The sequence below is a fragment of the Apium graveolens genome, unplaced genomic scaffold (genome assembly GCF_009905375.1).
Source record: "Apium graveolens cultivar Ventura unplaced genomic scaffold, ASM990537v1 ctg1677, whole genome shotgun sequence".
In the NCBI taxonomy this organism is placed as follows: domain Eukaryota; kingdom Viridiplantae; phylum Streptophyta; class Magnoliopsida; order Apiales; family Apiaceae; genus Apium; species Apium graveolens.
Genome location: NW_027417352.1, coordinates 25,727 through 50,732, shown reverse-complemented (window position 1 = coordinate 50,732; position 25,006 = coordinate 25,727). Strand labels below are relative to the sequence as shown.

At 32.6% G+C, this 25,006-nt stretch overlaps 5 protein-coding genes across 5 annotated transcripts; 2 read left to right on the top strand and 3 right to left on the bottom strand.

The window, feature by feature from the left end:
• Window positions 1–2,093: 2,093 nt before the first annotated feature.
• On the bottom strand, window positions 2,094–2,756 carry LOC141700044 (secreted RxLR effector protein 161-like). Its single transcript, XM_074503818.1, has 2 exons — window positions 2,649–2,756; window positions 2,094–2,528 (listed from the first exon to the last, which is right to left on the bottom strand). Exons 1-2 carry the CDS (start codon window positions 2,754–2,756, stop codon window positions 2,094–2,096), a joined length of 543 nt encoding a protein of 180 aa, XP_074359919.1.
• A 6,324-nt stretch (window positions 2,757–9,080) lies between these two features.
• Window positions 9,081–10,238, bottom strand: LOC141700043 (uncharacterized). The gene is made up of 2 exons (XM_074503816.1): window positions 9,421–10,238; window positions 9,081–9,288 (listed from the first exon to the last, which is right to left on the bottom strand). The coding sequence occupies exons 1-2, from the start codon at window positions 10,236–10,238 to the stop codon at window positions 9,081–9,083; spliced, it is 1,026 nt and encodes a 341-aa protein (XP_074359917.1).
• A 3,612-nt stretch (window positions 10,239–13,850) lies between these two features.
• LOC141700042 (uncharacterized) lies at window positions 13,851–15,925 on the top strand. The gene is made up of 4 exons (XM_074503815.1): window positions 13,851–13,985; window positions 14,062–14,523; window positions 15,374–15,608; window positions 15,714–15,925. Exons 1-4 carry the CDS (start codon window positions 13,851–13,853, stop codon window positions 15,923–15,925), a joined length of 1,044 nt encoding a protein of 347 aa, XP_074359916.1.
• Window positions 15,926–19,784: 3,859 nt separating this feature from the next.
• Window positions 19,785–20,600, bottom strand: LOC141700040 (uncharacterized). Its single transcript, XM_074503814.1, has one exon. It carries the CDS (start codon window positions 20,598–20,600, stop codon window positions 19,785–19,787), a length of 816 nt encoding a protein of 271 aa, XP_074359915.1.
• Window positions 20,601–23,840: 3,240 nt separating this feature from the next.
• LOC141700039 (uncharacterized) lies at window positions 23,841–24,792 on the top strand. The gene is made up of 2 exons (XM_074503813.1): window positions 23,841–24,215; window positions 24,292–24,792. The coding sequence occupies exons 1-2, from the start codon at window positions 23,841–23,843 to the stop codon at window positions 24,790–24,792; spliced, it is 876 nt and encodes a 291-aa protein (XP_074359914.1).
• The last annotated feature ends 214 nt before the right edge of the window (window positions 24,793–25,006 follow it).

Below are 25,006 nucleotides of genomic sequence, written 5' to 3'. Positions count from 1 at the left end.
GTGCCCAGATTAGTCACTATTTCAATTATTTAGATAAATGTTAACATTTTCAAATATTGTTATTTTTCGGATATTTGTTACGTGTCAAAATGCGCTTAATTGCTATCGGAAATTAATTATGTTAACATGGATCTGCATCATTTTAAGTGCATTAGCATATTTTATAAAAAAAAATCGGAGTTTATTTTAAATTTATAAAATATTTTGAGTTCTTAAAAGTTATCAGACCAGAACCGAACCGACACGTCAAATCCCACAAAATTTGTAGTTTTATGTTTATAAAATCATGGGAATTCCAAATTTATATTATTGCATATTTTGAAAATTCATAATTTTTTGGGAACTTTGACATAATTTTTATAATTATTTGAGAATTAATTATTCCCCCTAGTTAATTTTGGGCTAAATATTTTTATTAAATGGTATAGTTAGACCCCAAATATTTTTAGGACTATTATTATGTAAATATAAATAGTTTTTAATTAATTAAAATTCATATATATTTTCAGAAAATAGGAAAAAAATTGTTTTAAAAATAAGGAAATCCCCTAAAATCATTTCTATTGTTCTTGAGTTATTTTCATCACAATGGGAGGCGCCAAAATCTGTAGTTTTACAAGAGTGTCTTATGTTCTTAGTGACCAAGAGTTGTTCCGATTTTCTAACCTAGAGTGGACCTTGTTTTGATCCACAAGAACCAAAGACTTTTTCCTAAAAATTGTTTTTGATTTCTGATTTATTAAAAATTCAAAAAATTTGTTTTCAAATCTAATATTTTATTTAATAGTTTAATTTTTTAATAATTAAACTGAATTGTTTTTAAATTCCAGAAATTGTTTGCTTTATTAATTTCAAATTATAATTTGATTAAATTATTTATAATTTGTTTTAATTATATATTTATTAATTTAAATGCTTTGATAAAATCTTTAATTAAATGAATTTATTAAAAAATAGTTATACAAAATATATTTATTTTCCTCTTCTTAAGTTGTATAGCATTTAAACTTCTACCACTTTCTTTACGTGAACAAGTGCCCTTATTTAAAAGGATTGTTAAATCACTTCTAATAGAATCGTACAAATGTAACACTAGCATAAATGATATTGAGCAATTTTTAAGCACCGGGTGAGATTACAATAATGTGAGCTCAACCAGAAATTCAACGGAGAAACAGGGATAAACCATTACTGATGAAAATGATTTCCCAAGTTTCAACACGACACTCCTAATAGAAGTTCACCACAGAAACAATAATGTGTTTCTCCAAAAGTTTCAACTTTTAGAGCAATCATCTAATAGTAGAAGAAATTAATACCCCAAAATCCATTTAATCTACGCGATCACTATAATTAGCTTCGTGATTGAATAATACATCAAAAAGATAGATGAAAATAATTATCAAAATAGTGGAACAAGCAATACTAAGGCACTAGGATAAGGTAAACTATAATTTAGAAAAAATAGGAAGAAGATGTAGTTTAACAGTATAAACACACACACACTATGCACACACTATTCCCAGATATCTGAACAATACACACGAGTATTTGCAGAGATAAACTTGTTGCTGAACTTTGATAATAATAAAAGTTAAGTTATTACTACAGACTCAATGCATACATATAATGAAAAAAGAACTATTACTCCTATAAAACAGGAACAACTCCTATCAGTACCCCACCACCTACACTTACTCAACTCTCCTACAAAATAGCTAAATAAACTGTGACTTATTCAAAACACAGAAAAATACGTTTGCCAGACACCAATGCAAATAAACAAATAAACCATATAGAGTTTAGATTATTTCCAACAAATCTCCCCGTAATCTAAACTCCTTTCTCCAAGTTTCTGATTCCAAGTAATTCACGCATCCTTTCGAAATTAATCGTTGTCATAGGATTAGTTAGCACATCTGCTCATTGCTCCTCACTTCGAACATGCTTCACAATAATTTCACCACGCTTTACGCATTCCCGAATAAAATGATACTGTATATCAATGTGTTTACTACGTCCGTGAAATACAGGATTTTTAGCTAAGTCTATTACTGATCGGTTATCAATGTAGATCATCACGGCTCCAGGCTTCATGTCAGTAACCACACTCCTTGGCATGCTGCTGCAGTAGCAGCCATGAATTCGGCTTCACAGGAGGACAAAGCAACCCATCTTTGCTTCTGGGATACCCATGTAATCAGACTTTCATTTAAATAGAAAGCCATCCCACATGTACTCCTTCGATCCACCACATTGTTACCCATGTCACTGTCTAAGTATCCAGAAAATAAGTAGTTACCTGTCCCCTTTGCATAAATCAGACCATACTCCAGTGTACCTGTGATATATCTTAGGATGCATTTAGCTGCATTGAGATCAAGAATAGTCGGCCTCTCTATAAAGCAATTTACAACACCTACTGAAAAAGCTATATCGGGGCGAGTATGAACCAGATACCTCAAACCTCCTACCATGATTTTCAATTCCGTAGAATTAACTGGCTTTCCCTTCTCATCGTTATCAATCTACACCTTTGGTTCCATAGGAAATTTAGCAGAATTGCAGTCTTTCAGTCCAAATTTCCCGAGCAATCTCTCACCATATGATGTTTGCTTTAGCTTCGTGAATCCCTCCTCTTGAATTACTTCGATGCCCAAGTAATGAGACAGCCTTCCAAGACCACTCATATCAAATATCTCACCCATCTGCTGTTTAAACTTGTTTACATTCTTGATGCTAGTTCCTGTGACCATGATATCATCTACATATACACCAATAAGGAGCACCTCCCCTCCTTCACGTTTTGTATAAACAGCGTGCTCTTATGGGCATTTAACAAAACCCATTCTCTCGAGAACCTTGCTGAGTTTTGAGTACCATGCTCTCGGTGCTTATCTTAAGCCGTACAGAGCTTTCACCAGTCTATACACCATCTGCTCTTTTCCTTCTTTAATGAACCCTTCTTGTTGTGTCACATACACCGTCTCCTCTAATTCGCCATTGAGGAAAGCAGACTTGACATCTAAATGATCTACTACCCAACCATTCTTTGATGCTAAAGCTAGTAGAAGCCTTACTGTTTCCGGCCTATTTACTGGTGCGAAAACTTCGTCAAACTCTACTCCCTGCCGTTGAGCATACCCCTTTGCGACCACCCTCGCTTTGTACTTCACGATTTCACCTTTTGTGTTCCGCTTAACTTTATACACCCACTTCAAACCAATTGGCTTTTATCCTGGTGGAAATTCCACTAGCTCCCACGTCTTATTTTTTCAATAGCATCAATCTCGTACTTCATTGCTAACTCCCATTCTTTATCTTTCTCTGCTTGTTTGTAATCTGTAGGTTCTTCAATTCCCAGCAACAATAGATCATCTTCGAGTTCAATTTCCTGTGTTTCATTATAAATCTCATCAAGTAAATGAAATTTAATGGGTTGATTGTTGTCACCTGATGATGTACTGATTTCATCAGTATTTGAGCTTAATGGACTGATACTTGATAGAATGTTACTCATTGTTGCACCACTTTCACTGTTCCCCTCCGTTTCGTTACTAGAGATGCTGGCACCATTCCCTACTGTTCAATTACCAGGGAAGCTTGAACCTTCACCGAATTCTTCGGTAACCCCTGTTACATTTTCAACAGCCACCGAAAAGGTTCCACCCAGTTGTTCACCTTCTTTTCCTTTATTTTCCCACTGCCAAACTCTATTTTCTTCGAACACAACATCACGTCTCACTAGTATTTTTCCACTAATTGGATCATACAACCGTGAAGCCTTAGTCCCGGGTTCTCTACCAAGGTAAATAACCATTTTACTTCGGTCCTCTAATTTCGTTGTATGCCCACTTTGTACTTTCATATGAGCGACACACCCAAAAACTCGAATGTATGACACATCAGGCTTCTCTCCTGTCCATGCTTCGTGAAGAGTTTTCCTTGTCAGAGCTCTTGTAGGTAATCTGTTTAGCACATATATTGTGTACCTTACAGCTTCCCCCCACAACGTTAAAGGCAGTCTCATCTCCTTCAAAAAACTGTGTGCCATAGCTACAACGGTACGATATCTGCGCTCTACAACCCCGTTTTGTTGGGGTGTGTAGGATGAAGTAAAATATCGTATAATGCACATGTCCTCACAAAATTATTTGAATTGGTTAGAGCAAAACTTCGCTCCTCTATCTGTTCTTAGTTTCTTGATCTTGTTTTCCTTTTCTTTCTCAATCATCACTCTAAATTTTTTGAACGCTTTTAAGACTTTGTCTTTGCTTCTTAGCATATAGGTCCACATCATTTTACTAAAATCATCAACAAGAAGAAAAAAATATTTGTTACCTCCCAATGTGGCTGGAGTAATTGGTTCACAAAGATCTCCATGGATCAATTTTAATGGTTTCTTTTCATAAAAAGTTTGCCTTGCTCGGAAACAATCCCTTGCCTGCTTCGACATCAAACAGCCGGTACACATCTCCTTTGGATTCAACAATTTAGGTATCCCATATGCCATGTTAATTTTAGACATTAGTTTAATTGCCTGAAAATTTACATGGCCAAGACGTAAGTGCCATAACCACTCTGGATCTTTCAATTTTGACAGCATGCAACTACCTTTGCTTGATTCCATTATGATCTTGTAAAGCCGATTTGCAGATCTTCTAACCTTCATGAGCAGCCTTTCCTTTTCATATGTACCAACGAACCATCCCCAAATTTCACTTGACCTGTGATACTTTCATCCAATTCCTTGAATTTCGATCGTAACCCCGTCATATGGTTACTAGCTCCGTTATCCAAATACAACAAGTTGGATTCAGTTTGCATATCAAAATCTTTGCTTAACTTTGGTCGAACATCTTTCTCATTCAACAAGAGTGTTCGTTCTTCCACTTTTTCTTGTTTCACCATAAGCAAAGCAGGTTCATTATCATGGATTTGTGATAAGTTCACCTCTTGATTTGTCTCCCTTCCTCGTTGTGGTTTACGACAAGTTGCAGTAAAATGTTCATAGTTGTGACAATTAAAACATTTTACCTTACTTGTTTCTCTCACAACATGTAATCCCTTAGACCCTCCTCGAGATTTCTGGTTTTGTGAACTATCAGTTCCTCCTGTACTTGTTCTCTTTAACCATTCCTCCTTGGTTAACAATAGTTTCCCTCCATTTGTTTCTCGCTTTGCCCACTCATCCTCAGTCAAGAGTAATTGATTTCCAAGCTTCTCTGTTTGGCCACGAGTTTTTTCCTCATGCGCCTTTAATGATCCCACGGCCTCCTCTATTGACATCTCATTACACTTTCCAAATTGCTCCATTGCAGAGGTTATTTGCAGAAACCTAGAAGGTACAGCCCTCAACAGCTTCTTCACCACACAACCTTTTTCAACAATTTCACCCAACGCTCGTATATTGGTTACCAGGTCGTTTAACATCATACAGAACTCATCGATAGTTTTTGTCTCCTTCATGCTAAGCACCTCAAACTCTGACTTGAAGGTCTGCACCTTGGCCTGTCTTACGCGATCGGAACCTAGGCACATCATTTTGATGGCATCCCATGTTTCTTTTATCGTATTCCTAACAGCCACTGACAATAAGATGTCCTCCGGAATGGATTGATAGATGGTTGCCAAAGCCAACCTATCTTTCTTTTCCTCAGCTGCAAGCTCCACTGCCTTCCAGATGTCGTGTGCTTGCATATTCACCTTCATTTTCGTCAATGTTGGTTCGGATTTTCCGTCGCGTCGAGTTTGGCCGAAAATCGAATGTGATGTTCAAATTTTTTATCGAAAATTACGATCGGTTGATCGTTTAGTGATGTTATGAATTAATACAAGTTTTTTCAGTTTAGAACGAAACCCAACTGAAAAATCATAGAATTCAAGTTATTTTCGTCCCAATTGGGGCCTCCCCGGACTATCGACCTTCGTCAGAATCTGTTGTTTTACCTGCGGGTCATGTGTTCTCGGTGACTCGGAGTTGACAACGTTTCGATCCATAAGAAACAAACACTTTTTCCTAAAAACTGGTTATGGTTTATGATTTATTAAAAATTCTTGAAATTCTTTTTTAAATCTAATATTTTATTCAATTAATTTTTTTAATAATTAAACTGAATTGTTTTTAAATTCCAAAAATTGTTTGCTTTATTAATTTGATTAAATTATTTCTAATTTATTCTAGTTAATTATTTATTAATCTAAATGGGTTGATTGAATTTTTAAATAATTGGTTTTATTAATAAATAGGTAAATGAATTATTTATAATTAAATCAAATAATATTTTGAAAAATATTTTGAGTTTTTAAAAATATATAAAGGTATTAAATAATCAATTAATATTATTATTATTTGAATTATTCTTATGTTATTCATAATAAATAGACTGTTTGTCTGTTTAGTACAAAACAAACGCATCTAGACTCTAAAAAATATTCGGCTTCCATTAAAAATACTTTCGAGACCTAAATCCTTTTGTGTCGAATGGTCGCTTATTTTGTAAACATCTCTATGGGGCGTATTTACCAAAAGTCGTATTTTGGCTTGATTTCAGTTTTAAACATACCAAACTGAATCGATTGAAAAATTGAATTACATGTTGCTTGAATTATGTGTTTATGTGTTATTTGAATTATATGCCTACATGATTTGAGATTCTTGTGCTTAAATATTTTAATTATGTGTGGACTATCGTATGGATAGAAGATAGAATGTTAGAAAAGGAGTTTGTCGAGTAATTATCGTGTAGATGATTAAAGATGTATCTTATAAGATGCAGATCGTTCTAGACTATCATGACCAAACGTTGAAGTCAAAAGAAAATATTTGAATGGTAATGCATGCTGGGTTTGTAGCAACGACATGAGCGGCAGATAAAGAGACTTGGGGGAATAAAATATGATGATGTCATGAGATGTCAGAATGAGATTGTTGTGTTAAATGCGAGTGCACATAATTGTTTAGGACCAAAGGCAAGTGTTTTACCCTTATTATAATATCATAATAGTAAAATATTTTGCATGTTAATATGTTTAGATTTACCCATGTATTCCTCATCAATTCTACTTTCAAAATAGTTAAATGTTTTACATATCAAACTCATTACTTATAATTATACAAGTACTTCTTTCACTATTCTATGTTCAGAATAGCTAGATGTTTTAACCTGTCCGTATGAGCGGATTTTTAAAATAGACAAGTTTTCTCTCTTCTAAATTCAGAAGCGATAAATGTTTTTATGTTTTAATAAGACTAAAGTTATGTTGTTAAAGTTGTGTTTTGAGTGTTCCTGCCCAAATGAATTTGGGGAATAGAATCAATAAGGGTGTCAATTATTATGGCTCCTTTCAATAAAATATTTTAAGATTGGGAAATATCGGGGCGTTAGATAGTGTAATGTACAAATCGCGTTGTGTGTCCTCAACAAAACAAATTTGACAATTGGATATTTCTGATTTGCAGGAGCTTCAATGACATCTATAGTTTTTTGTTGTTTTGTCTCAGGCTTCTTGAAAGAAAATGAACTAGTCCAGATTAAAACAAGGTGATTAGGTTCACCTAGTAAATCGTTACGACCATACTAAACACAGTATACAAACATATGCAAAAATTAAGTAGTCAAGATGCATAAGCACAAATACACAAATAATAGTAAAAAATAAAATTTGAAAATTTATATATATATATATATATATGTGCGTGTCTGTGTGTGTTCGTATGAATATGCACACACACAAATAATCGACAATTGCATCGGATATATCTATACACGCACATAATCAAATAACGGACAACTAAAATAAAATTTTACTAGTTTTTGATAGGAGCTCCTAAGTCCACACATTATTCCATCATTCCAAGTTTGGACACAACCATCTTATTTTCAAAATTTGTTATCGGTAGTCAAGAGCATCTTCGTTATTTTTTATTTTTAATAAAATGTTTTTGTAGATTATCACAATTCTGGGTGAGTTAGAGGTATGTGGCGGAGTAATAGGTAAGATAACTGATTTTCATCTTGACTTGTATATTATTGGGATATTTGTGCAGCATTAGTAGAATTACTTGTACAAGATATGATGGACATAAGTTAACTAACTTTCATGTCTTTTTTTTCTTTTTAAGTCTTCTAATATTATTGTAAAAAACATAAAAAAAATGTCTAACCTTGTTTGTATTATATAAATTAGGATTAAAAAACCTATCAAAGTGGCAAAAACATCAATAGCTATTCTATTTAAACTAAATTAGAATTTAGAATAAATTTGGAAAATATTACAATGAATGACATAAAGTATTAACTAACAATATTTATTATAACTTCTTTTCTATTAAACCATAAGTTCGATAAATTACATGAAATCACGCACTATTTCTGACTTCTATTAAAAGCTCCCTCGGATGTCTTTCTTTCAACTTTATCTGATTTTTTTTCCGTTTACATAAAATAATTTGAGGATATCTCTAAAATTTGCCTTCAAAACATCATTGATTTCTTAGTTTTTATCGTTAGATGATATATATAGACTTAGGACTAATCTGGAGACTCGCATAATTTCTCATACATAGACTCTGACAATGTTCTAGACTAGGGTATGATACATAGACTCTGATTATTCGTCAGTTGTCTAGAGTATGATTTTAAAATCTATTTATTAAGTAAAAATTTTGATTATGTAGAGAATATGTTGGGGCCATCTTTTTTATGATTGTTAACCTTTCATGTGCACCTTTAAATTAGAATTCATGGTGGGAACAAGAGTCGTAGTATGGTGTAATATTATATTAATTTATAATATTAATAAAATATTTCTATATGTTATTGTAGTTATAAATATTATTAATCATATCTCATTTTCTATATGGCTTAATCTATTACTGAGTAACTTTGTACTTTCAACATGAGAATTAATTCAATTTATTTCAGAAAAAAATTCTTAAGATAATAAATTTGAACAAAATAATGTATCTTCTTCAAAAATACAAGTTTTCAATATTAAAAAGTGGTGAAACATTTACCACAAGCCACCAACTTTAACATAAATTTGTGAAAAAAAGGCTAGTTCAAATGTTTTTTTTACTAATCATCAGAAGTGGACTCGCGACTTCTCTTGATATACTTTTTGGCCCAGACTTGCTTCCCATAAATGGAGTACTTTGTCTTTATTCCGGGAGGAGCAATGTGTGGAATGATGGAAGAAGAACGGCAAACCATTCTAGCGTACAATGGTTGTTCATCACTCGACACATCTTGCATGTAGATGACTTCAATGAAATCGCCAAAAATCCTGAACACAGAGGAAAGGCATGTAAACATATATTTACTTACTCACCACATAAACAAATTTTCAACACTATATAGTATAGTTATGGATTTGCATACATCTGGATGAATATTACATATTAAATTAATTTTATACCTTGTGAAGAATTCTCGAATTTCGGATTCAGGGAGGTAGTAGCCTTTGGAGAATGTTAAAAAGATTGTTCGATCTTCTGGTGCAACATGAGGTTCATCCTCGCAACCATCCACCACCTGCATTCCTCCAAAAAATTCACTTAAATCAGCATCGGGATTTTCCAATACATTCCGGACGTGACCCATATAATTTCTAGGACCCAAGTTTGCACCTAACCCTGGTTGAGGAAACCGACCTACAACATTGTGGTACAAAGGAGGACGTGGCACAAAAACTGGATTGGTGTTACAACCAAACCACATCCTATCTCCATGAACATCTACAAACTGACTATCACTTGTCAGTATATCTCTAAACGCCCTCACACAAACTTCAGAGACTATATTCCTGACACTCTCATTGACCTTACTCCGTTTCTCCCGAAAGTAGAGCACGTTGATTTCACGAGAGCATAACATCTGAAGCAAACGAGGATCAAACAACTCTTGACCTACGTCCTTGTTCTCCATCCACATAAAAAAACCAGCAATCTCATTTGCAAGTTGGTTAATCAAATGAAATGGCCAAGAAATTACTTTGTGGACAGCATTCTTGCTATAACAGATTCTTTCCAGCCAGATTAAGAATGCCACCACAAACATAGATTCATCAACGTTACGACCAAGTTTACGGACTAGCCTATAAAAAAGTGTCCGGTCGATGGTATGGTAAAGATTAAAATGCTGGTCGCTAATATTTTCATCGAAATACGAAGCTGGATCGTACAAGGCAAACCTATGCTTAAATTCATAGAATTCAAACTCAGTCTCCATTGCCATGACTTGAAAAGAATTACAGGTGTATATAGGTGATTAGATGTGGGAGCAAGAGAGGGGAACTTGAGAGGAAACAGAAACAAAATGTTTAGAGAGTAATTTGAAGAGGAAATGTGAAGAGTTTGTAGCAGTAAGAACCAAACATAGACAAGAGCGCTCATCTACAGCAGAGACTTGGTGTGAATATACAGGGTGTATTTGACCCGCCAGTCGCAACCTTTGGGAGAGGCCGCATCTATTCAAATTTTTTAGGGTTTTTTGGTGTGGTTTTGCTCTCAACCGCTATGTTAAATCTTGTGGCTCTTCCTTGGGTAAATATCTAATGTAGTGAACCCGACATTTTAAGAAATATTTTGAAATTGATTACAATGAGAATATGCACCTTTTATCTTTTTCTTTTTTTGATAGAAAAATCATAAGATTTATGAAGAATAAATACATATTAATATTTTCAATTTACTCTGTTTTACATAAAGATCTGGCTGATAATTATTCTACAATTATAAGCTTAAATGTAAATCAGGGAATATTTCTATATCTTGTTAATTTACTAAAATATTTTTCGTGTAATTCTCTTTTTTTCTTAAAGAGTCATGTATTATTTAAATTCTAAAATAACCATCATAATTAACAATAACTTAATATTGTATAATTGTCATGCACGTGGTATACTTGAAATGCAGATATGTTTGTTGAAAACTTTGCATTTGAAAAATCAGAAACCATTCGTCCAAACAAAAAAAAATCACTACAGGCTCGTTTGATAACAGCCGAATGAGAATTTTTATGGGCCTCGTCGAGAGTGAGCCACATTCAGAATGTTTGTTTACTTTTTATTAAGGTTACTCACTCTGGACGAAACACAAAATACTGCTGGACGACAGATCTTTATCTTTCTCGCTCAATCGTCCAGAAATCACTCCAATTCCCGTAACTGCTACTATCGTATACACAATTTTCGCGGGATTTTTAGGGTTATTTGGCGCAAACGCTTCTCTTATTTATCTATTTAAGGGGCTATCTACTCTCTTCTTTTCATATTTTCTACTTTCATCCCCCTCCTATAAAGTTAATGTTAATTGATTATACTCGTATTGCTTTCTACTTGTGTATGTGTGTGTCTTTGTATATCTGTTGTTTTTTATTTTAATTGGTTATGTGTTGTGCTTTATCTTGCTAGTAATTGTTTATGCACTGTGTTTGTTCTGTCGGTCTTCTACAACACAGGCATATGAATTATGTGCCCTCGAGCAAAATTTGTGCTCGATTTAGGAATTTATGTACCCAATTCATCACTCTTGTTTAAACACACCCTAGTGAGTTTTTCTCGAATCAATTTCAACCTGAAAGTATGAATAGAGATTTATTATGCTTTCAATTGATTTGTTAACTTTAGGTGGTGATGAAATCAACTTGCACATGGTTGCAGCACTTCTTTAGCTTCCAATTTGGCATTTATCTATTTATGTCCACACCTGTTCTATATGATTGCAAGAAATTTAGTGAATATGTTAAAGTTGAAAACGGTTAAACTGATGCAGGAACAATTGCTCAGAAAATAAGAAATAATTAATTTTGGTAGCTGAGATATAGATAGAGAAAGTAAATGTCATCTAAGTATGGAGATATAAATACTTCGTGATACTGAGTATGAAGTGGAAGAGAGGAGATTCTTTTGTAGCAAAAGAAAATGTTCATCAAAGGTTAGGCCCTCAAACTTGGCTAACTTGAGTTAGGTTAACCACGAGAATTATTTTGTTCAATGTAAATACTGAATTTGGAAAAATAACTAATCTATATTTTTACAGATATATTGTACATTCACTCGTCTCTCCGGATTATTTAAGCATAGTCTTTAATTGTTTATAAGACATTTTGGTACTGTAGTTCACCATCACTGGTATTGTATCTGAAAAAGTGGCTGACTCGAGTGGTTTTAACCCCCAAGAAAAGTAAAGTAAAACAAGAAGAAGAAATTGTAAAAGCAACTGAAATTGTGAATGATACATGTTCCTGGTCAGACTTGTAAGATCATCAAAATGAATCTATAAGTATGACATATTGACACCCCTCACATGGTCCAGGGAGTAAAGAAATTGATAGACAAATTTTAATGCAAAACATTCGGTGTCAAGTATTTATAAATAGATTATATGGAAACACACACACATCCCCAAGAGTGTAATCTGAGTTTTACAGCTTTAGCTTTTTAACTCTGATTCAAGTTTTTTGGTTATTGCTGTTATTAGTGTAACATGTCTTGTTTTACTAAATAAATTGATTCTCTACTATTTTACTAAATAAATACAAATATTAGTTCTAATTTGAGATGACCATGCTAACACTGTACACACCAATTAATTAGATAGAAATTATACAGTGGAAAACCACCTACAACTAATCTAGCAGTGTCTTAAGTTTTGAGTTACAAGTTGAACATAAAGAGATTAATAACCAACTTTTATCTTTGTGAAATATATGATGAAGCTGTACAATGCTTAAGTCACTTGCTTTCTCATAGGTTTCTGGACTCCTGGAATTATTTCCTTTCTGAATAATTTATTATAAAACTGTCTAAATGTAGGGGTCATGCAAAAGAAAAGGACATTTTACAATTTTTTTACTTTTTGACAATTTGTACTTATTTATATATTGTGTCTTCAAACATATTAGATTAATTTAGCCATTATCATACTGTAATTATAAAACTTTGCCATTATCATATTGTAATTATAATGCATAAACTTAGCCATTATTTTCTTTTTCTTGATCCTTGATTCAAAAAAAAACAAGTAAATACCCTGTAGTAAACTATAATCCACATATACAGCTAACACATTTAATTTATAATTATTATTTTTCCATGTGTTTTTTTTAAAATAGTAGCAATTTTTAAAATTGTAATGGTCGGCTTTGCTTGTTGATATGTTGTTCTAGCTTTCTGGATTTTTTCCTTAACATTTAGTTGCAATGAAATCCTTTTATTTGGGACTGTTTTCATGCATGTGTTATATGTTTATGGTCATCAATTGCTAAATTCTCCTGCTATATAGAAAACAAGGAAGTGGTTCATGATTACAGTGTTATGTTTCCGTGTTTCCATTGCCTGATTGCTTCTTTTCTTTTTGTGTGTGTGTTAAAGGTGTATTTAATAATTTTAAGGACAGAGATAGATACTACAGAATTAAAGTTTCTAGTACATTTATAGTGCAAAGTGATTATGTTTGAACACACATTTGTCCAGGCATGAACAATGATAATAGTTTAGTAGTTTAATCACCTATAGTCATTTACCCCTGCAAAGAGAAACTTATAACTTTATGAATCATATATTATTATATTATTTAATTTTAAACTCAATATGGTTTGTTGGTATGGACAAAGCTAGTGAAACCCAAACTCAAGTTAGTGAGAGTCAAAGTCAAGGTAGCGAAACTCAAAAAAAAGAAAAAAGTATTGTGGAGGTGTGAACTTATAACTAAAACATTTCTGGAAGCATGCATTGAGGAAGTTATAGCTAGTGGCAGGCTAGGTAGTAACCTTAAGCCGCATTCATGGATAAAAGCGGGAAAAATTCTTAAGAAAACCCACAACTTTGAGGTTGACGCTAGACAGATGAGAAACCGATATGATTACCTAAGATCCCGATATGTTGCTTGGTGTCGACTCAAATCCAAAACTGGGAATCATTATGATCCGACAACTAATACATTCAACTTCTCAGAAGAAGAATGGGATCAACTTAAAAAGGTGACTTTTTAATTCATATTCAATCAAATTAAAAACCACATCATAAATGAAATTTACTCTATTTTGTTGTCCACAGGGAAATAAGATCATGGACACATTAAAAACCACACATTTGAGCTATCCTGAACTTTGCACTCAACTTTATGATGGAACTGCTGCCACGGGAGTTAGTGGATGGGGGCCTAGCTCTAAGAAGAACATGACTATTGATCTAAATGATGACATAGAGATTCCAATAATCGAAGAAAGTCAGTCAAATACTCTGAATCCAATTATCCTCGAAAATCCAAAGAAAAAAGCTAAAATATCACCAAAACTTGCAAAAACTACAAAGTTTGAAGATGAGATGACCAATGCACTAAAATTGATGGTTCAGACCAATAGTGGACCATCACTTAAAGAATGTAAAGAGAAATTGAATAGTCTTAGCTGGGGAGCAACAAATCCCTTGCATCGAAAGGCTCTTGGGATTTTTTGTGAGAGTGCAAAGTATAGAGAACAATGGATGCTTCTTGATGCAGAGGAGAATGAGCATTGGGTTAAAATGGTTTCAACTAAATTAGGATTTGATATTTAGTTTTTCATCTAGTTCTATTCATTTCCTACTTTTTTAATGTTTCGTATTTGATTTGGCTTAGGACTTGATCTTTCTTCAGCTTTGTTGAACTTAGAAATTGGTTTGGTTTCAAATTTTGTACTTTTCAATTATAATGCATATTTAAAGGTTTTACTAACGCTTTTTTAGTTGTTATGATTTTTTATTAGTTTATTTCTATCTGTTTATAATTTGAAAGTACTTTACAGGGTGATAATGGAAATTCAGGATCAGTTACTATGCTTGATGATTATGTATTGTTATCTGAGAAAACTTCGTCCAAAAAATGTGCCAAGAATAAGAGATAATAATTGAGCATTGCCCGGATTTGCTTATACATTAGAGTTGTTGGAAGGTTCTAACACTCAATGTCAAGAAATGATGCGTCTTTCTCGTGTTGCATATATTCAACTTTGTAAACACTTTAAACAACGTGGTTGGCTGGAAGATAGTCGATATTCAACAGTTGAAGAAAAAATGGCTATATTTTTACATGTTATAAGCCATAACGATCGTTTTATAAAGGTGAAACGTAGGTTCCAGCATTCTACACAAACAATATACAAATATTTTCATGAGGTCTTGGATGGGATGATGGAGTTTGAAAAAGAAATGATAGTTCCTACAACATCCATTCAAAACTCAAATATTTCAAGGAGACACAAAGAGCTGCTAAAAATATTTCCTGTAAGTAATGAAATTTTTTTGCAGTATAATTTCTTATTAATTAACATGTCGATGTAATACTACCATTCTTTAATATGTTTTCACATTTTTTATTATTGGGCTACAGGGAGCAATTGGTGCACTTGATGGTACACTTGTTCATGTTGTTATTCCAGTTGGCCAACAAGCTCGATATAGAAGACGAGGAAGAGGTGAGTGTTACCAAAATGTTTTAGGTATATGTAATTTTAAATTGATATTTACATTTGTCTGGGCTGGATGGGAGGGAGTAGCACATGATTCAAGAATATTGACAGAGGTCGCCCTCGATCCTGATTCCGGATTTCCGGTTCCTCCACCAAGTATGTATCTCTTACTATTTTTAAACGAGAATACTTTAATAGGGTAAAGTAAAGAATAATTTCTCTAATTTTGTATTGTAGATATATATTATCTTTGTGATGCAGCATATACGAACACCCATGGTTATTTAACCCCGTACCGTAACACAAGATATTGGTTAGCAGATTTTGATCGTCAACGTGCCTTAACTAAGGAGGAAAAATTTAATCATGCCCACGCAAAATTAAGAAATGTTATCGAGCGTGCTTATGGTGTGCTAAAAGAAAGATTTCCAATCTTGAAACAGATGGCTCCTTATTCATTTTCTACGCAATGAGATATTGTGATTTCTTGTATTGTTGTTCATAATTTCATAAGAAAAAAGAAATTAGCAGATGAATTGTTTGATTATTGCGATCAAACCAGTGATGGAGAAAAAAATGACGAAGATTTGGAGGGACCAATAAATGAAACACAATGGGAATCTCAAGCCACTCAATACATGAATGATCTTCGAGATCATATTGCTTTGAATTTGTGAAAGTATTCTTAATAATTTTATAATTCTCTATTAATTGTGTTTTGTAATAAAATTTATTAATGACATAAACATTCTCTTCTATTATTATTATCAAAAATATCTTGCTAAAATAATTGTTAAACAAAATTATACAAATAGCAAGTTAATATAGAAAATTATCATCATCCAGATAATTTAGAAATTTTTTTAACAAACAGCATCATCCGTTCAGATTAAGATCAGATTTTCTTATTATCTCTTCGTCCAGATCATCCAGAAATTTCTGTCATTCAGAAAATGTCATTCAGATTTAACAAATGACCCCTAAGATCAAAAACTAAATGACTTATAGCCCAACCCATATCCTAAAAGTCAAAAATTTACAAATAGCGCGGAAGGCAGTTTCCATATCCAGTATTAGTGCATGATGCATAAAATAGTGTATGTTGCTTAATGCATAATATATAAAATAGTATGCGTGATAGTTTCGAGAAGACACCTTAGCTCATTTTATTCATATCGTACTTACCTTTAAATAAATATATTTGATCGTATACAATGATACATAAAAATACTAAAAACTTAGCTAACATAGATTTGATCATACAATTTGAAATTGTACATTGGCCAATGATTTTATTCACTTAGAGCCTTAAATTTTCCATAAAATCTACATTATTCGAAATATTAGTTGTGCACAATAATTGCCCGCATATTATACGTCTGATGGCTATGGATCTCTTTGTACATTCCATTACATTATTTTGGTTAAAAATGTTCAAAGGCTTCCTCTGCCAATTGCAAATACCAAAGGCATCCATAGATCCTTCTCAATCCAAGACACCTAGAAACCTATTTCTTGGATTGGATTAAAATCTCCCCATCAGTATCCTTCCGGCACTTGGACCAATCTATCGTCCAATGCTTCACTAGTATGTTCATTTAGTAATTTTTGGTGCAGGCAAGCAGTAAATCCAATTCTTTTCACAGTAATTGGTGGCGAACAAAGGAACCTTGTTCATTTAAAAATAACAATTGTGCAGTATAGTTGTCAAATGACTTATCTTACTATATTGTACCAAAATTATAAATTTGAAATTTACTCAACGGAAACGGTAAGATATATTTCAATTCATCAATTGTATGACGAGCTACTTACTATAATTATTGCCACTTTTTAATGATATCTTTTACGAAGACAACTTATACCCAAAATTATCATCCTCTTTACACGAAAAACCAGCCAACGCAATTCTTGTGTCTAAAATTTTTAATTCAATAATAAGGAACAGATTACATAAGACAAACCAGTAGTCAGGTCCCAATGAAACCCAGACTGAAAAGGAAACCGACTAAACATATTGAACACAACCCTAGAGAAATCCAAGAAAAATTGAAGTGAATTCGGTTTGGTATTTGCAACAATCTCATTTCCATCATGACTTCAACTGTTATCAATTTGTCTTACTTATTAAAATATATGATACACTTACTAGTTGTTAATTTCTTGTTCTCCTAAATTCCTCTCCACGTCCTAATTCTTACAATTGTGATGTTAGTAATGATCTTCATACAGAAGCTACGATTGTATATTTGTTGTGTGCATCTGTTGTGTTTTGGTCGTTAACTTATCCAGAGTTAGTTAGCTAAAAAATTACCATAATATAGCATCTCAAACTATAGATCTTTTGTTCTATATTTTAACTATTATCATAAAATCAATGCACCAATGTCTTGTTATATGACCTAATTAAAATTACATAAATCATCATTTATTAACCCAATCCATGTCATATAGTTTAAATCACGATTGTGATTTTCAATTTGTTCCTCGTTCCTAAACATTAAAAAAATTGATTTTGGTTGGGGTTTTTATGTTGGTTTAACTTTGTTTAATAGAGACTCTCTCACACGCTTTATATTTCTCTGATGTGATGGTATTGGATTGTCAAGTAAAATTCTTATGTTTGGTTTTATTGGTATTATCATCCTTTTTTATTTCTTGTGTTTACAATGGGATAGGCATAGGTAGATGTGTACCTTTTTTCATGTGTCTATGATAGAGTAGTCTTAAGTAAATATGTACACCTTTTCAGTATTTCTCATCTCTGTATTACACCCCAATCCATATCATATAATCAAATTCTCATAAATTCAACAATTACTGAATCATTACTAAAAAATTGAACATATAATTCGAACAAGGGCATAAATAGGGTATGTGTAATGTATGCCCACATTATTGTGGAGATTTTTTTTGTATATGGAGGGGGTTCATTGTAATTAATAAGTAGAAGCCAATGAAAATTTACCAACTCATATTTTATCTTGTGTCATATGAAAACCGCAAAAAATAGGCCGTCAAGGTCAAGACGTATGAACACATATAATTCTAATAAAATTCGAATATTTAGGAATTTGTACCATTTACTAGATGAAAATCTACAATATACACACAAATAACCAACAACTGAAATATTGAATTGTATAGTACTTGTTGACTTCCTCAAAGTATCACAACTCTAGAATCCTTCCATATAGACAGTCGCGTAATTTGCGGTCAAAAGTTGAATATATTGGCTAAAGCAGATATTTTATACATCATGTTGGACATTTCCGATCCGTAATGAAAAAATGGTTTCATTATTAACCGTTAATAAACTTAAAAACTCATTGTAAGGCGGTAACATGTAGGTTCATTGGTCTTCACTATATCACTTCATCCAATTTGAACCAACTTACACTCAAACTTTTTGGAAAAATTCAATTTATACAAAGAAAATTCATCTACAAATTTATTGGGAAATATCAGGAGGTTAGATATTGTAATGTACAAATCTCGTTGTGTGTCCTCAATAAATTTGACAATTGGATATTTCTCATTTGCAAGAGCTTTAATGACAAATGTAGTATTTTTGTTGTTTTGTCGCATGCCTTTTGAACGAAAATGAATTGGTCAACGTTAAAACAAGGTGATCAAGTACACTTAGTTTACATAAAATAATTTGAGGATATCTCTAAAATTTGCCTTCAAAACATCATTGATTTCTTAATTTTTATCGTTAGATGATATATATAGACTTAGGACTGATCTGGAGACTCATAGACTCTGACAATGTTCTAGACTAGGGTATGATACATAGACTCATGTTCTAGACTAGGATATGATACATAGACTCTGGTTGTTGGTCAGTTGTCTAGATTATGATTTTAAAATCTATTTATTAAGTAAAAATTTTGATTATGTAGAGAATATGTTGTGGCCATCTTTTTTATGATTGTTAACCTTTCATGTGCATCTTTAAATTAGAATTCATGGTGGGAACAAGAGTCGTATGGTGCAATATTATATTAATTTATAATATTAATAAAATATTTCTATATGTTATTGTAGTTATAAATATTATTAATCATATATCTCATTTTCTATATGGCTTAATCTATTACTGAGTAACTTTGTACTTTCAACATGAGAATTAATTCAATTTATTTCAGAAAAAAATTCTTAAGATAATAAATTTGAACAACATGATGTATCTTCTTCAAAATTACAAGTTTTCAATATTAAAAAGTGGTGAAACATTTACCACAAGCCACCAACTTTAACATAAACAGGTGAAAAAAAGGCTAGTTCAAATGTTTTTTTTAATAATCATCAGAAGTGGACTCGCGACTTTCAATTACAACATATAATTTCCGATTCAGGGAGGTAGTAGCCTTTGGAGAATGTTAAAAAGATTGTTCGATCTTCTGGTGCAACATGAGGTTCATCCTCGCAACCATCCACCACCTGCATTCCTCCATAAATTTCACTTAAATCAGCATCGGGATTTTCCAATACATTCCGGACGTGACCCATATAATTTCTAGGACCCAAGTTTGCACCTAACCCTGGTTGAGGAAACCGACCTACAACATTGTGGTACAAAGGAGGACGTGGCACAAAAACTGGATTGGTGTTACAACCAAACCACATCCTATCTCCATGAACATCTACAAACTGACTATCACTTGTCAGTATATCTCTAAACGCCCTCACACAAACTTCAGAGACTATATTCCTGACACTCTCATTGACCTTACTCCGTTTCTCCCGAAAGTAGAGCACGTTGATTTCACGAGAGCATAACATCTGAAGCAAACGAGGATCAAACAACTCTTGACCTACGTCCTTGTTCTCCATCCACATAAAAAAACCAGCAATCTCATTTGCAAGTTGGTTAATTAAATGAAATGGCCAAGAAATTACTTTGTGGACAGCATTCTTGCTATAACAGATTCTTTCCAGCCAGATTAAGAATGCCACCACAAACATAGATTCATCAACGTTACGACCAAGTTTACGGACTAGCCTATAAAAAAGTGTCCGGTCGATGGTATGGTAAAGATTAAAATGCTGGTCGCTAATATTTTCATCGAAATAGGAAGCTGGATCGTACAAGGCAAACCTATGCTTAAATTCATAGAATTCAAACTCAGTCTCCATTGCCATGACTTGAAAAGAATTACAGGTGTATTTAGGTGATTAGATGTGGGAGCAAGAGAGGGGAACTTGAGAGGAAACAGAAACAAAATGTTTAGAGAGTAGTTTGAAGAGGAAATGTGAAGAGTTTGTATCAGTAAGAACCAAACATAGACAAGAGCGCTCATCTACAGCAGAGACTTGGTGTGAATATATAATGTAGTGAACCCGACATTTTAAGAAATATTTTGAAATTGATTACAATGAGAATATGCACCTTTTATCTTTTTCTTTTTTTGATAGAAAAATCATAAGATTTATGAAGAATAAATACATATTAATATTTTCAATTTACTCTGTTTTACATAAAGATCTGGCTGATAATTATTCTACAATTATAAGCTTAAATGTAAATCACGGAATATTTCTATATCTGGTTAATTTACTAAAATATTTTTCGTGTAATTCACTTTTTTTCTTAAAGAGTCATGTATTATTTAAATTCTAAAATAACCATCATAATTAACAATAACTTAAAATTGTATAATTGTCATGCACGTGGTATACTTGAAATGCATATATGTTTGTTGAAAGCTTTGCATTTGAAAAATCAGAAACCATTCGTCCAAACAAAAAAAAATCACTAAAGGCTCGTTTGATAACAGCCGAATGAGAATTTTTATGGGCCTCGTCCAGAGTGGGCCTCATTCAGAATGTTTGTTTACTTTTTATTAAGGTTACTCACTCTGGACGAAACACAAAATACTGCTGGACGACAGATCTTTATCTTTCTCGCTCAATCGTCCAGAAATCACTCCAATTCCTGTAACTGCTACTATCGTATACACAATTTTCGCGGGATTTTTAGGGTTATTTGGCGCAAACGCTTCTCTTATTTATCTATTTAAGGGGCTATCTACTCTCTTCTTTTCATATTTTCTACTTTCATCCCCCTCCTATAAAGTTAATGTTAATTGATTATACTCGTATTGCTTTCTACTTGTGTATGTGTGTGTCTTTGTATATCTGTTATTTTTTATTTTAATTGGTTATGTGTTGTGCTTTATCTTGCTAGTAATTGTTTATGCACTGTGTTTGTTCTGTAGGTCTTCTACAACAGAGGCATATGAATTATGTGCCCTCGAGCAAAATTTATGCTCGATTTAGGAATTTATGTACCCAATTCATCACTCTTGTTTCAACACACCCTAGTGAGTTTTCCTCGAATCAATTTCAACCTGAAAGTATGAATAGAGATTTATTATGCTTTCAATTGATTTGTTAACTTTAGGTGGTGATGAAAACAACTTGCACATGGTTGCAGCACTTCTTTAGCTCCCAATTTGGCATTTATCTATTTATGTCCACACCTGTTCTATATGATTGCAAGAAATTTAGTGAATATGTTAAAGTTGAAAACGATTAAACTGATGCAGGAACAATTGCTCAGAAAATAAGAAATAATTAATTTTTGGTAGCTGAGATATAGATAGAGAAAGTAAATGTCATCTAAGTATGGAGATATAAATACTTCGTGATACTGAGTATGAAGTGGAAGAGAGGAGATTCTTTTGTAGCAAAAGAAAATGTTCATCAAAGGTTAGGCCCTCAAACTTGGCTAACTTGAGTTAGGTTAACCACGAGAATTAATTTGTTCAATGTAAATACTGAATTTGGAAAAATAACTAATCTATATTTTTACAGATATATTGTACATTCACTCGTCTCTCCGGATTATTTAAGCATAGTCTTTAATTGTTTATAAGATATTTTGGTACTGTAGTTCACCATCACTGGTATTGTATCTGAAAAAGAGGCCGACTCCAGTGGTTTTAACCCCCAAGAAAAGTAAAGTAAAACAAGAAGAAGAAATTGTAAAAGCAACTGAAATTGTGAATGATACATGTTCCTGGTCAGACTTGTAAGATCATCAAAATGAATCTATAAGTATGACATATTGACACCCCTCACATGGTCCAGGAAGTAAAGAAATTGATAGACAAATTTTAATGCAAAACATTCGGTGTCAAGTGTTTATAAATAGATTATATGGAAACACACACACATCCCCAAGAGTGTAATCTGAGTTTTACAGCTTTAGCTTTTTAACTCTGATTCAAGTTTTTTGGTTATTGCTGTTATTAGTGTAACATGTCTTGTTTTACTAAATAAATTGATTCTCTACTATTTTACTAAATAAATACAAATGTTAGTTCTAATTTGAGATGACCATGCTAACACTGTACTCACCAATTAATTAGATAGAAATTATACAGTGGAAAACCACCTACAACTAATCTAGCAGTGTCTTAAGTTTTGAGTTACAAGTTGAACATAAAGAGATTAATAGCCAACTTTTATCTTTGTGAAATATATGATGAAGCTGTACAATGCTTAAGTCACTTGCTTTCTCATAGGTTTCTGGACTCCTGGAATTATTTCCTTTCTGAATAATTTATTATAAAACTGTCTAAATGTAGGGGTCATGCAAAAGAAAAGGACATTTTACAATTTTTTTACTTTTTGACAATTTGTACTTATTTATATATTGTGTCTTCAAACATATTAGATTAATTTAGCCATTATCATACTGTAATTATAAAACTTTGCCATTATCATATTGTAATTATAATGCATAAACTTAGCCATTATTTTCTTTTTCTTGATCCTTGATTCAAAAAAAAACAAGTAAATACCCTGTAGTAAACTATAATCCACATATACAGCTAACACATTTAATTTATAATTATTATTTTTCCATGTGTTTTTTTTAAAATAGTAGCAATTTTTAAAATTGTAATGGTCGGCTTTGCTTGTTGATATGTTGTTCTAGCTTTCTGGATTTTTTCCTTAACATTTAGTTGCAATGAAATGCTTTTATTTGGGACTGTTTTCATGCATGTGTTATATGTTTATGGACATCAATTGCTAAATTCTCCTGCTATATAGAAAACAAGGAAGTGGTTCATGATTACAGTGTTATGTTTCCGTGTTTCCATTGCCTGATTGCTTCTTTTCTTTCTGTGTGTGTGTTAAAGGTGTATTTAATAATTTTAAGGACAGAGATAGATACTACAGAATTAAAGTTTCTAGTACATTTATAGTGCAAAGTGATTATGTTTGAACACACATTTGTCCAGGCATGAACCATGATAATAGTTTAGTAGTTTAATCACCTATAGTCATTTACCCCTGCAAAGAGAAACTTATAACGTTATGAATCATATATTATTATATTATTTAATTTTAAACTCAATATGGTTTGTAGGTATGGACAAAGCTAGTGAAACCCAAACTCAAGTTAGTGAGAGTCAAAGTCAAGGTAGCGAAACTCAAAAAAGAAAAAAAGTATTGTGGAGGTGTGAACTTATAACTAAAACATTTCTGGAAGCATGCATTGAGGAAGTTATAGCTAGTGGCACGCTAGGTAGTAACCTTAAGCCGCATTCATGGATAAAAGCGGGAAAAATTCTTAAGAAAACCCACAACTTTGAGGTTGACGCTAGACAGATGAGAAACCGATATGATTACCTAAGATCCCGATATGTTGCTTGGTGTCGACTCAAATCCAAAACTGGGAATCATTATGATCCGACAACTAATACATTCAACTTCTCAGAAGAAGCATGGGATCAACTTAAAAAGGTGACTTTTTAATTCATATTCAATCAAATTAAAAACCACATCATAAATGAAATTTACTCTATTTTGTTGTCCACAGGGAAATAAGATCGTGCACACATTAAAAACCACACATTTGAGCTATCCTGAACTTTGCACTCAACTTTATGATGGAACTGCTGCCACGGGAGTTAGTGGATGGGGGCCTAGCTCTAAGAAGAACATGACTATTGATCTAAATGATGACATAGAGATTCCAATAATCGAAGAAAGTCAGTCAAATACTCTGAATCCAATTATCCACGAAAATCCAAAGAAAAAAGCTAAAATATCACCAAAACTTGCAAAAACTACAAAGTTTGAAGATGAGATGACTAATGCACTAAAATTGATGGTTCAGACCAATAGTGGACCATCACTTAAAGAATGTAAAGAGAAATTGAATAGTCTTGGCTGGGGAGCAACAAATCCCTTGCATCGAAAGGCTCTTGGGATTTTTTGTGAGAGTGCAAAGTATAGAGAACAATGGATGCTTCTTGATGCAGAGGAGAATGAGCATTGGGTTAAAATGGTTTCAACTAAATTAGGATTTGATATTTAGTTTTTCATCTAGTTCTATTCATTTCCTACTTTTTTAAAGTTTCGTATTTGATTTGGCTTAGGACTTGATCTTTCTTCAGCTTTGTTGAACTTAGAAATTGGTTTGGTTTCAAATTTTGTACTTTTCAATTATAATGCATATTTAATGGTTTTACTAACGCTTTTTTAGTTGTTATGATTTTTTATTAGTTTATTTCTATCTGTTTATAATTTGA

Excerpts from the sequence above, each read along its gene's own strand:
- LOC141700044 (XM_074503818.1), bottom strand. The coding sequence starts at position 2,756 with ATGGTCACAGGAACTAGCATCAAGAATGTAAACAAGTTTAAACAGCAG. Across the intron at positions 2,529-2,648 it reads CTCATTACTTGGGCATCGAA|ATTGATAACGATGAGAAGGG; the intron begins GTAATTCAAGAG and ends CCAAAGGTGTAG.
- LOC141700043 (XM_074503816.1), bottom strand. The coding sequence starts at position 10,238 with ATGGCAATGGAGACTGAGTTTGAATTCTATGAATTTAAGCATAGGTTT. Across the intron at positions 9,289-9,420 it reads ATTCGAGAATTCTTCACAAG|GATTTTTGGCGATTTCATTG; the intron begins GTATAAAATTAA and ends CTCTGTGTTCAG.
- LOC141700042 (XM_074503815.1), top strand. The coding sequence starts at position 13,851 with ATGAGAAACCGATATGATTACCTAAGATCCCGATATGTTGCTTGGTGT. Across the intron at positions 13,986-14,061 it reads AATGGGATCAACTTAAAAAG|GGAAATAAGATCATGGACAC; the intron begins GTGACTTTTTAA and ends TGTTGTCCACAG. Across the intron at positions 14,524-15,373 it reads CAGAGGAGAATGAGCATTGG|GGAGCAATTGGTGCACTTGA; the intron begins GTTAAAATGGTT and ends ATTGGGCTACAG.
- LOC141700040 (XM_074503814.1), bottom strand. The coding sequence starts at position 20,600 with ATGGCAATGGAGACTGAGTTTGAATTCTATGAATTTAAGCATAGGTTT.
- LOC141700039 (XM_074503813.1), top strand. The coding sequence starts at position 23,841 with ATGGACAAAGCTAGTGAAACCCAAACTCAAGTTAGTGAGAGTCAAAGT. Across the intron at positions 24,216-24,291 it reads CATGGGATCAACTTAAAAAG|GGAAATAAGATCGTGCACAC; the intron begins GTGACTTTTTAA and ends TGTTGTCCACAG.